At 37.1% G+C, this 13,114-nt stretch overlaps 1 protein-coding gene across 13 annotated transcripts in view; it reads left to right on the forward strand.

Annotated features, from left to right (window-relative positions):
* The window catches only part of Pafah1b1 (platelet activating factor acetylhydrolase 1b regulatory subunit 1), an 82,127-nt gene that overhangs the window by 29,236 nt on the left and 39,777 nt on the right, over positions 1-13,114 (forward strand). For all 13 annotated transcript variants that reach the window (XM_087191620.1, XM_087191625.1, XM_087191619.1 and 10 more), the window contains one exon: positions 12,244-12,464. In XM_087191620.1, coding sequence (XP_087047746.1) covers positions 12,433-12,464 — 32 coding nt within the window. In that variant the 5' untranslated portion in view covers positions 12,244-12,432. The remainder of the gene's footprint in view (positions 1-12,243; positions 12,465-13,114) is intronic.

A 13,114-nucleotide genomic window follows, 5' to 3' on the forward strand; every position in this document is an offset into this window, starting at 1 on the left:
GCGGAGTTCGATCCCTGGTACCAAAAAAAAAAAAAAATTAAACCTCATTTAATAAATGAAAGCTATGAAGATTATATAGTCATGACAATGGTGAGAGTAAAGAAGATATAGTACCTGCCTCTGTCAAGGATAAGGGACTGATCAGGCTTTACAGAGATGGTTTTGGGCTGCCTTTCTGGCTTAATCTTTTCTCTCTCTTTTTTTTCTTTGGTATTGGGGCTCGAACTAGGGACCTTGCGCTTGCAAGGCAGGTGCAGTGCCACTGTGCTAAGTCCCCGCCCTCCCCCCTTTTTGGTACCAGGGATCGAACTCGGGACCTTATGCTTGCTAGGCAGGCGTGGGCAATACTGAGCTGAATCCTTGCCCCATCACCCCCTTTTTAAACGTGCTGGCAATGGAACCCAGGGCCTTATGGATGCTAGAAAGCACACTGTCACCTAACTACATCCCCAGTTATCTAGGTAGCTCTTCTGAGCATTCTTTGACTCAATCCTTTGTTGGTAGTCTGGGTCAGGCCAGAGACATTTACTTTTGTGGCTAATTTAAGTTAGCTACTAGAACAAAAGGAAAAAAAAAATTACTCTGAACCTGAACCTGTAAGTTAATTTTTGTTCATAATGTAGTGATAGTTCACAAGCTCTCTCTGTGGATTCAAATGTCAAAGTCGATGATGAAGTTTTATGGGAACAGAGACACACCTTTTCTTTTATATCTTGTTTATTGCTTTCTTACCACAATGGCAGAATTAAGTGGTTACTACAGAAACTGAATAGTCTGCAAAACCTAAAATACTATCTACATTTTTGCAGTTTGCTGACCCAGATCTACATACAAAGGGGAAGAACACACAATCCAGATAAAAAGGAACAAAGTTAATACAGATGCAAAAGAATGTGTCTATTAGAACATACCAGGAATACTAGATAGTTAATATAATGAATAAGTTGGCTAAATTTTCTTCTTTGAAGGATTTTTTGAAGTCTTTTCTGAAAGCTCAACTATAATGAAATGTGTATTTCAGTCTTAAGGTGACTTTTTCTTAATATGGTATCCAAGATCTGAGGAGTTTTGAAAATATTTCTTTGAATTTGTATGACAGTTGTTGCAGTAACTGTTGAAATTTGAGTAACTTCTCCTAGTTTGATACTTTGCTTGGATCCCAAATAAAATACTTTCCCTATTGTTGAGGATTGAACCCAGGGACTTGCACATGCTAAGCAAGCACTGATCACTGATCTGCATCCATAGCCCCAGACATTTTCTTACACTGATCATTTTTCAGTTTCCCCTTCTTTGTAATTTTTTTTTTTTTTTTTGGTACCGAGAATCAAACTTGGGACCTTACGCTTGTGAGGCAGGCAGTGGCACCACTGAGCTAAATCCCTAGCCCTTCTTTGTAATTTTGATTTCAACCCTTTAATGCAAACTGTAGTTTGTGCTATTGACTGGATGGTGATCTATAGAGTGCATCAAAATCACCTGAGAAATTTTTAAAAATTCATACGTCTCCTCAAAATCTGAGCTTGAGGCCTAACTATGATTATTTTCAGGAGATTCTAAAGGTATTTCTGATGCACATTCTTAGTTAGGATCCATATTACTTTTATCAAATTCTAATTTGAAAATAACTCTTTCCTAAAGGTGTTTTTCATTCTAAAGAATCATTGCCTTAATTTATGTAAACTGGAGGAGGTCAGCAACATTAATTTGATGAATTAGCTCTCTTTTGATAGCACTCAGAATAATAGAATCCAAATTGGAAGTAATTTACTAGAGTGCAAGAACTATAACTTAATATAGTAGTTATGAGGTATTTATTTGGCATCATAGAATTACAGTGAATCAACAGATAGTGTACTTCATAGAATAGTACATACTTTATAGGAAACCTAATTTTTTTAAGAGGAATATTTTATATTCCAGAACCATTTGTTTCATCAATGTGCCTGTAAAGCTCTATGCCTATACATACATCATAGAAATTGTAAATCTTAAGCTGGGCATGGTGGTGCACACCTGTAATCCCAGCACTCTTGAGGCTGAGGCAGGAGGGGGATTGCCATGAGTTTGAGGCCAGCCTTGGCTACATAATGAGTATGAGGCCAGCCTAAACTACAAAGGGAGATCCTGTCTAAAAAAAAAAAAAAAAAATATATATATATATATATATATATATATATATATATATATATATATAGTAGGTCTTTTCCTCAAGTTTTCACTGAAGTGTAAACACCAAAGTAAATTTAAAAGAAAAATAGATCCACAATATTTGAAATCATATTAAAACAACAGATGTTTACCCTTTTTCCCCACTTTTTTCTACTGTTTGTTTATAGGCATATACATTTGTATCATACAGAAAACTGGCTTGAAATTTTAAAACACTAGGAAAAGCTGTGTACAACAAAACCTAAACAAGTCAGTATTCAGTGTCTTTAGAACTTTCATGTGTTCAAAATGGTTTCAAGGGGCCGGGGATTTAGCTCAGTGGTTCTGCTGCCTTGCCTCACAAGCGCAAGGATCCGAGTTTGACCCCTGGTACCAAAGAAAGAAAAAAAAATGGTTTCATGCTCAGGTCAAAGAGGAAGGGGACACTGTCCGTCCTTTTGGAGCTTTGAAGTAGTAGTCTTTGAGCATCTGTTAACAAATGAACACAGCTCTCATTGCAGGGTGGGAAGCAGTTTTCTACATTTGATAGTCCTCATAGGCATTAATTTTCCTGGAGAGTACCCAGGCATTAGAGTTTAAGCACTATGAAAATATTCCTTATAATAGTTTAGTGACAAGGCAAACCTATATAAACAAGGGGTTTTTTTTTCAAGGGTTCTGTATTGTAACTAGAACTAGGGCTAGGGGTCTAGGTCAGTGGTAGAGTGCTTGCACAGTATGTGTGTGGATGGCCCTGGGTTCCATCCACAGTACTACAGAATGGAACACACACACTATTAGAGTCAGTACAATGTCCATCTGTGTATGTGTTTGTGTGTGTAGAAAGACTGATTGAGTTGATTTTAATGAATTCACAGTTCACTGGATTATGAAGGTATGAAGGCTGGTAAATCCACAATCTGCAGGGTAGGCTGACAACTGGAATAACGTTGCTGAGCTCAAGTCAAAAAGCAGTTTGGTGGCAGAATTTCCTGTTCTCTTAGGGCCTTCAAATGATAAGGCCTATATACACTGAATGGTAATTGGCTTTACTTAGAGTCTATTGATTTAAATGTTAGTCCTATATAAAAATGCCTTCACAGCAACATCTACCTAAGTATTTGACCAAATATTTGGGTACTGTGACTTAACCAGGTTAACACATAAAATTAATGATCACAGGGTGTGTAACAGAAAGCATTTCATAGTACGTATTCTAGATTTTAAATAAAAAACAGACATCTAGAAATGACTTACATGGTAGTATTTATATCTATATGTTCAATTTCAAAGCCCCAAAACACTTTGTTTATTCAGATTCACAATCTAAAGCTGAGTATGGACTATTTGCAATACTTTTACTATTAGAGTTACTACACTTCAGATTAGTAGGAATGATTCTTGATGGAAAACATAGTAACTTAGTCTTTGGCCCAAGGGTAATTGAAAAACATTTTTATTATTATTATTATTATTATTTTTGGTACCGGGGATTGAACTTGGGACCATATGCTTGCAAGGCTGGTGCCGGAACCACTGAGCTAAATCCCTGGCCCTGAAAAACATTTTTTATATGTAAAGTTTGGATGACTGACTTAAATCTTGCCAAATGAGGGCCAGGGATTTAGCTCAGTGGTGCCTCACCTGCCTGGAAAACACAAGGTCCTGAGTTCCACTGTGGGGGTGGGGAATCTTGCCAAATGAGATATGGTGGTTGTAACAAGGGAAATGGGGAAATAGGCTATTGAAAGAATTTTACAACTTTGTCAGTGAACTATGCCTTGAGTCCAGTCCATCCCTCAGTGATTTTCCTGTATTGACGAGCCAAACTGATCTTTCCTTGCTTTTGTTACTGCCTGCCAACAGCAGGTCCCAGTGATGAATCATGGACCTTCAAACTAAGCAGAAATAAGAACAAGTAGACATGTTAAAATCTTGGTGTTTTGTTTTTGTTTTTGTTTTTTAAGATGGTCTTGGTGTGTAGTTCAGGCTGGCCTTGAACTCACTATGTTGGTCAGGCTGGCCTCAAACTTGGAGCGACCCTCCTGCCTCAGCTTCCCGAGTCCTGAGATTACAGGTGTGCACCACCATGCTTGGCAAAATCTTGGCTTTTGATTAACATTTTTCATGTATCTTAGCGTTTTCAAATTGTACAGATGGGAAAGTCTTAACTTTTCTCATTTTCATTATTCACAGAGCAGAGGATACTTCAAGAACATACAATTGGGCTGGGGATTTAGCTCAGTGGTTCTGGTGCCTGCCGTGCAAGTGCAAGGTCCAAGTTCGATCCCCAGTACCAAAAAAACAAACATACATACAATTAATGTTTTGGTTAATTTTGCAGCCTTTGAAAAATTTTGTTTATTGTGCTGGGAATGGAACCAGGGCCTCACATATGCTAGACAAGCAGTCTACAACTGAACTACATTCCCTTTTTTTTTTCTTTTTTTTTTTTGATACCAGGGCTAGAACTCGGGACCTTCTGCTTGAGAGGCAGGAGGCAGAACCACTGAGCTACATCCCCAACCCCCTCTTTTTTTTTTTCTTGACAAGAGTTTTGCTATGTAGCCCAGGCTGGCCTCAAACTTACCACAGTCCTCCTGCCTCAGCCTCCCGAGTGCTGGGATTATAGGCATGTGACACCAGGCTTTTAAAAAAAATTCTTTTGAAACATGGTCTTGCTGTACTGTTCTGGCTGGCCTCAAACTTGTGATCTTTCTGTCTCAGCCTCCCTTATAATTGGCATTAAAGTCTGTACCACTGCACTCAGCTAGGGACTTTTTAATGTAACCGAATTAATTTATCAGAATTTAACTATATAATTATATAGTCATTAATACAGTTCTTACTTTTTAAAAAAATACCTGATGACTTGCTGTGGTGTCCAGGCTAGCTTGTGAGCTGGGCCTTCAAGCATGTGTCATTGTGCCCAGCTGGAATTCTGAATTCTTGTGGGTTTTTGTGTGTGGTGCTTGGCATTGAACCCAGTGATGGAGTTCAATGCAAGTGCTCAACCACTGACTTAAATCTTAGCCCAGGTGTCCTGAATTTGTAATATGCCACAACAGATATGCTCCTGCGCTAATATTTTATAAATACCACTGGATAAGTTCTACCTGATTTTTAGTATGTTAAGAAAATAAGTACTCTCTGTTTTGGTTAAATTTGGTCCTTATAGTGAGGTTTATCAGGCTTTTGCCAGGTTGACTGGGAAAGCCTAAAATAAGATATTGTTTTGCTTTGCTTTATATTCAGAACATTATTGAACTGTTAACATTCACTTTAGAATGGAAATTTATACTGTATATTGTTCATAAATATAATAGTCTCTAAATTTCTTTTTTTTTGGTACTGGGGATCAAACTCGGAACCTTGTGCTTGCAAGGCAGGCATGGTGCCACTGAGCTAAATCCCCAGCTTCTCTAAATTTCTTTTAATTTTTTACTTTATTGTATTCTATCTCAGTATTTTATATTTTGGTTTTATTCTTTCAGATTATAAAAAATTATTAGGAAACCACATTATGATGACATGTAAAGTGAAAAAAAATGTTTTCTGCCTCTTTTCTGTTCGATGCTGATTAACTGTACTCTAAAATTTGATCTGATTTTTACTGTCATGTAATCAGCCCAAGAAAGTAGCTCTTGCTTTTCTTACTCAAATTAAGATCTTAATTCATTACAGTTGAAACCTAGTTTCATTCTTTTTCACTAACTTTAAAAATTAGTTTTTTTTTCTTTAATGAATTATGCTCAGAATCTATGGAAAGAAAATTGGATAAAATGACAAAAATAGAAACATCAAGACAAATATATTGCCAGGTGTGGCGCATGCTCGTAATCCCAGCACTCAGAAGGCTGAAACAGGAGGCTCACCACTAGTTTGAGGCCAGCCTGGGCTACATAGTGAGTTCAAGGCTACCCTGAACTACAGTGTAAGACCCTGTCTCAAAAAAAAAAAAAAAAAGACTATATTTATAATATGAATAGTTATACAGAGTAAAATATCTTTTATGTTTTGGAACTATAACCTAAAAACCTAATAATTTGCAGAGTAACCCATCTGTGTGTAAGGCCTTCATATTGAGTCCCTTTTCTGATTTTTTAAAATTTTTATTTTTATTTTTATTTTTATTTATTTTTTTTTGGTACCGGGGATCGAACTTGGGTCCTTGAGCTTACTAGACAGGCAGCAAAACCACTGAGCTAAATCCCCGGCCCCTGTCTGATTTTTTTTTTTAAAAGGCTTGTTATTACAGAAATGTCAGGCCCATAGACAGAACTATTGAGAATGGTAAAATGAATTTTCATGGTTATTCTTTAATATTATGAGACATTCAGTGAGTATTCAGATTTCCCCAAAGTTTCATTGATTGATTTTACAATATATTTTGATATAGATCTAATAATGGCCTACAAATTGTAGTTGGTACATACATATGTCACTTGTCTTACTTAATCTATAGGTTTCCCTTTCTACCCCTTTTTCTGTCCTTGAAATTTGAAGGAACTAGGTCATTTATTTTGTTGAGCTTTTGATAGTTTTGCTGATTGTATCCTCAAAATGTGTTTAAAATTTTTTTTTTAAATGTTTTTAAAATTTTGAAACAGTTTTGGTAAGTTACCCAAGCAGGGCTCAAATTTGTGTTCCTCTTCCCTTAGACTCTCTTAGTGCTGGGATTATAGATATGTGCCACTGTATCCAGCCCCTAAAGTGTATGTCCTCTATGCTTTCTACAAATTGGTAATTGGAGTTAGAGTGATCAGATTCAGATTTTATTTTGGTGGCAACAGTATTTCATAGTATATTTTTATTCTTTTATTATACCAGTATAAAATATATAGCTATAATTATTTGTATATCATTTCTGGTTACCTTGGTTAATGAGGAGTAAAAATAGTATTATTAAAATTCTTAATTTCTTTCTTCATTTCCCTTTTTTCTCCACCATCAGTGGAGAAAATTTTTCAATATTTCCATCTACTTACCTACTTCCGAAATTTTTGCTTGTAGTACCATTTCTGTACCATTTCCTTGCCCATTTAAATGCGGTTTCTGCCATTTTAAGCCATTTTACTGAAACCATTCTCATCCAGATTATCAGTGTTTCATGCTGAATACAGTAGATCCATCTGAACTGTTTTGCTCTGTAGTTGGACAGCTTTGGATGCTGTTGATTGCCTCTCCTTGAAATATCCAGTTGGCTTTTATGACATGCTGTCTCTTGTTTTTTGTTAGCCTCAATTGTGTATTTGTGTGTGTGTGCGTGCGTGCGTGCGTGCGTGTATGTGTTACTGGAAATTGAATCCAGGGCTATCACACTGAATGACATTCCTAGCCCTTTTTAATTTTGAGATGGGGTTTCTCTAAGTCACTAAGTTGCCCAAATTGGGCTCAAACTTATCACCCTGCTGCCTCAGCCTCCCAGGGTGCTGGGAGATTACAGGTATGTGCCACCATACCAGGCTAATTATAGACTCCCAAGTGTTGATGTTGCTCTCCCTGGTTCTAGGATTGGCCTTTTGTTCAACTTGCTCTGTTCATTCTCCACTGGTCAGCTCATCCATTTCTGTGGTTTCATTTACCAAATTATCTTAGTTTTTCATTACTGAGACATATAATACTCAGTATCCATAATACTTCATTTAGGAGAGCTTAATTTGGTCTCATGATTTTTAGAGGCTTCAGTGCCTAGACAGCCAGCTCTAAGATAAAATGATATGGTGGAAAGGCCTGATGCCGAGGAAAACTACTCACCTTCTAACAGACAAGAAGCAGAGAGCTAAGGATGAAGCTGGGGAGGGAAACAGTCTTCCAGGTCACACCCTCAGTGACCTGCCTCTTCCAACCAGGCCCCACCTTCTAATACCACATTAAGTTACAGTACCCCCATGAGTCAATCACTTTTCAAAAGCTCCATTTATGAGTTCATGAGATTAGGGGAGTCGTCTAGATATAAACCCTAACACCATTTCTAAGTAAAAAGTACCAATCTCCATCCCATGTTTTTTGTTGTTTTGAAGCAGGGATTGAACCCAGGGCTGGTGGTAGGGCCAGAGCTGTATTACTGAGCTTTATCTCCAGCCCAGCTTTCTTTTGGTAGGTTATTTTTCTTTAAAGCCTGTTTACTTGTATAGCTTCCTACTGGGCATTTCATTAGTCACCTTAGTATTAACATATCTATCTATTTATTTTTTTTGGTACCGGGGATCAAACTCAGAACCTTGCACTTTCGAGACAGGTGCTGGAACCACTGAGCTAAATCCCTGGTGACTAATTTCAGTTTAGATAGGTTGTTACTAGCTGGGGAGTTTAGATATGTTGATACTAGCCGGGATTTAGCTCAGTGGTTCCACCACCTGCCTCACAAGTGCAAGGTTCTGAGTTTGATACCCGGTACCAAAAAAAGAAATTAGTCATATTTTCCTCATTCCCTCATACCTAGGAGTTTTTGTTCAACTTAGTTTCAAGCCAGAAATCTCTGGAAGTTTTATTTTTGTTGTTCTTTTTCTTTTTCTTTTTTGCTACCGGGGATTGAACTCAGGACCTTGAACTTGCCAGCCAGGCGCTGTGCGACTGAGCTACTTCCCGGCCTGGAAATTATTCTCAACTCAGTTTACCTTTCTCTCTCACTTTCTATCTAGCTGCCCACATCTAGTCACCAGTCCTGTAATAGTCACCTGATAGGGCCAGGGATTTAGCTCAGTGGTTTCGCCGCCTGCCTTGCAAGGGGAAGGTCCCGAGTTCAATCCCTGGTACCAAAAAAAAAAAATAGTCACCTGATAATAACTTAAATTTTTTCTAATTCTCTTTTACTGCTGCTATCCTCATATAGAATCTCACAGTCTATCACCTTCATTCCTGTAAACCTCCTTTCTGGTTTGTTTTTTACTTTATCGTTGTGACTTTTGTGAAAAACAAAGAATAGAAACAAAAACAAAAAAATCTTACCTAATGGCTCCTCATTGTTCCTTGGATAAATTGTAAAGAAATGAGCTAGTTTTTGTATTTCATTCCCTGCTTTTACCTGCTTAGCTTCATCCTGAGTCAACACTGACCACACTGGTCATTGTTTTAATTTTGTATCTTGGCTTATTCTTCCAGTAAATTGTAAACTCTTTAAAGAATCCTTCCCCTATTAAACTTAGTGTTTAAAACAATGCTTAGCACATAGTAGTGTTCAGTATATGTTTGATGAATGCATAATTTGTTCAGTACACAAGTATACATTGAATGGTTTATGTTTTGGTCTTATCATTACTAGATAATCCTACTATATCAGTATTATTATTGTATTTTTTTTTATTTTGACTGGAAGCCATCTCTACAAATTAAGTTGAACCCTGTAGTACAAGTAGTATACTGTTTTTTCCTGATCAAAGGGATTTTTGCCATGCCCCTTTTTTTCCACTTTAATTTATATGATTAATTCTCTGTTGTTACACTAGATATTTAGTTCAGGTGTTCATCACTGTTAGATATCCTATTCCTACCATATCCTTTTTCAGGCCGTATGGGTCTCTAAATGCTTTGGCTTAGTGACAAGACTTTGTGTGGTTTGAGAGTTGTTAAATACTAAAGAGTTACTGTGTTTCTAGGTTATCCATTGTGTTTGGTTCTAATTTCACTAATTAGTACAGACATTAATCATATTTCTCTGGATTTAAACTGAGTGGTACAGATGGTTTTCAGCTGTCATATTTTAGCTGTACTCCAGGTTGGAAGGATCATTAAAGATCATAAATTTCTACTTAGAGAATTGTTCAGTGGAGAAAGATAACCATTCAAATCAGCAGCTGTTATTGGGAGCATATAAATGCTCACTTTTTGATGCAGGACTCATTTGAAACCAAGATTTTCTTTTTCATTTTTTTTTCTTAACTGGCTTATTCACTGCTGTGTACCTAGTGCCTGAAACAGTACATGGCTTGGACATGGCGTAAAAAATTCACTGAAGAGGGCCAGGGATTATTTAGCTCAGTGGCGCTATCGCCTGCCTTGCAAGTGCAAGGTCCTGAGTTCGATCTCCAGTAGCGCCAAAAAAAAAAAAAAAAAGAAAAAAGAAAAGAAACCTTATTTCTTCTGTCCATGTTATATATGTCATTCCCGCCCACCCCACCCCACCCCATTTTTTTTTTTTTTTTGGCAGTATTGATAATTTAACCCAAGGCCTTCACACTGAGCTACATCCCCAGCCCTTTATGGTTTTTGGTGGGGAGGGGGAGATAGGGTCTTGCTATGTAATCCAGGCTGGCCTTAAAGTCACTGTGTAGGACAGCCTTGAATTTACAGTGATCCCCCTCTCCTCTGCCTCAGCCTCCTGAGTGATAGGATTATAGGCATGTACCACCATGCCTGGCTTATTTATATGTTTAAAAAATTTTTTTGAGACAGAATCTCTCTAATAAGTTGCCTTAGGCTGGGCACCAGTTTGGAATCCTACTGCCTCCACCTCCCAGATTATAGGATTATAGGCATGTGCCACCATGCTTGGGTATTAGACTTCATTGAGCTGTATTTCCAACCATTTGGATTTTATTTTAGACAGAATTTTGCTAAGTTGTCCGGGCTGGCCTTGAACCTTGTAATCCTCCTGCCCCCACTTCCCAAATGGCTGGGATTACCAGTGTGTACCACCACGCTGGCTTTTTTTTTCTTTTTTTCTTTTTAATAACAGGGTCTCACTATGTTGCCCATGCTGACCTCAAACTCCTGGATTCAAGTGATCCTCCTACCTCAGCCTCTTAAATTTCCAGAACTACAGGAGCAAAAATACACTGTGGGCCTGAAAAATGATTACTTATAAAGCAATCTTGAGTTTTTTTCACAAAATTTTACTTCCATTTAATTGATTACATTGCTTTTTAGATTTGTTCTTTTGTTATTGTCTTTTGAGACAGGATCTTGCTATGTAATTGAAGGGTAGCCTGAACTACATAGCTATGTAGCCCAAGCTGGGCTTGAACTCAGGGCAATCCTGCTGCCTCAGCCTCCTGAGTGCTGGGATTACAGGTGTGCACCACCATGCCCAACCCTTTTTTAGATATTACATAGATTTACATTGATTTGGTGTTACAAGTGTATCAAGGACTCTGAAATATTAAAAAATATCCAAATATTAGGCTAAAGAAGTGGATTTCAGTGCGCATATAGAAGCTAGGCTAGTTTATTCAGTTTTGTTTTTTGGTTGGTTGTTTGTTTTTTACTGGGGATTGAACTCGGGTCCTTGCGCTTATGCAGCAGGCGGTGAAACCACTGAGCTAAATCCCTGGCCCTAGTTTTGTTGATTTTAAAATATGTGCTTCTGAGGAGCACAAAATATATTGAAATTACATTAAATCAATTTCTTGTTTAAGTGCATTCATTAAGAGAATATGAGATTGCTAAGCAGTTTATTTACATTATAAATACCAGCCATTGCTAAGGTGGCTGTGAGCCAACCCTGAAGGTTACTTCTGGTTACTTCAGTCAAGATTGGCCCTATTTGGCTTGTGCACAGTTCATGAAATCCTTATCTGCTTTTTTTTTTTTTATACCTTCTTGTAAATTAGAAGTTTTAGTTTTTGGCTTTAAGGGAGAATTATAGTCTTCTTGAATAGTTACATGTTTTTTTGTTTTGTGTTAGTGGCCCTGGGGATTGACCCTAGGCCCTCATGCGTGCTAGGGTAGTACTTAACCGCCAAACTTTTATAACCCCCAACTACTTACAGGCTAATTTTGAAATTAATGTATCTGACTTTCCTAACATGGTTAGGAATACTTCTATGTTAAATTTTAAGATAGTGCTGTTTTGTCTCATTAAAGGTAACTTAAGATATTTAAAATGCTACATATTTTGACAATAGTTGATATTTACTGTAGGTTGAAAATGTTATCTAATATTCATATTAGCTGGGGATTTAGCTCAGTGGTTCCGCCACCTTCCTTGAAAGCGCAAGGTTCTGAGTTCAATCCCCAGTATCCCCCCCCAAAAAAATAATATTCATATTAGCATTACATTAAATCTCATTTGAAAATGTGTACTGCAGTTAAAAATTTAGAAATTTGAATTTTAAGTTGAAAACATCTTCTTTTCTCTTTCTTTCTCCTTAGGTGGAATGAACCATACTTGTTGAGTATCTCCTTGTTACTGGTTGGATTCATTTGTAAAAGAATTGTTTTCTCCTGTGTGGAAGCCACTTCGCGGCATATCTAATTATAAATCCAGGGTTTGCAAAGCCTTTGATTTCCTGAAGGAGGGGCATACCACTCTATTTAAATAAGCTTGACGTTACAGCCAAAATGGTGCTCTCCCAGAGACAACGAGATGAACTGTAAGTTTTTCTGTTTGTGCTGTAGAAAAAAATCTTCTCATAGTAGACAAAGTAGTAAAATATACCTTTGGGAGATCTATTCTAAAACTATTTTCTACCATTGTCTACATGTTGCTTTAGACAGTTTGTTTTGATTTTAAAACTGTGTCTGTTTTTGTTTTGCGGGGAGGAATTTAGACCAGGGTCACACTATTTAGTTCAGGCTTGCTATCTTTTTGCCTCAGCCTTCTGAGTGCTAAAAGTACAGGCATGGTGCCACCATACCCAGCTAATACTGGGTCTTATTTTGACATAGCAATATATATTCTTTTAATTTTATCATGTATAATTTTAAAGTAAATTAGTAGGTTAGTTGATAAGTTTTATCCTGTTTGTCTTTTTAAATATATTATGTTCAGTAGGAAGATAAGTGCTTCATAGTTCTTTGTATATTTTTGGTTTTGTTTGGAATCTGTGTTTTAGAAAAATGAAAGCATTGTTTTCATTGTTGTTGCTAATGCTTTGCATTTGCCCTAGTGTATTTTTATCTTTTATTATCCAGTAGCTATTATAGAATTTGGAACTTTCTGAGACATTAATTTGCTAGGTAAGGTAAATACACTAATGAGAGATGTGATAATTTAACCCTGCTATTGTAGTATTCCATGTTA

This window comes from Heterocephalus glaber, unplaced genomic scaffold (genome assembly GCF_053883595.1).
Source record: "Heterocephalus glaber isolate CG9 unplaced genomic scaffold, H.glaber_assembly_v1.0 deba00001564, whole genome shotgun sequence".
NCBI classification, from domain to species: domain Eukaryota; kingdom Metazoa; phylum Chordata; class Mammalia; order Rodentia; family Bathyergidae; genus Heterocephalus; species Heterocephalus glaber.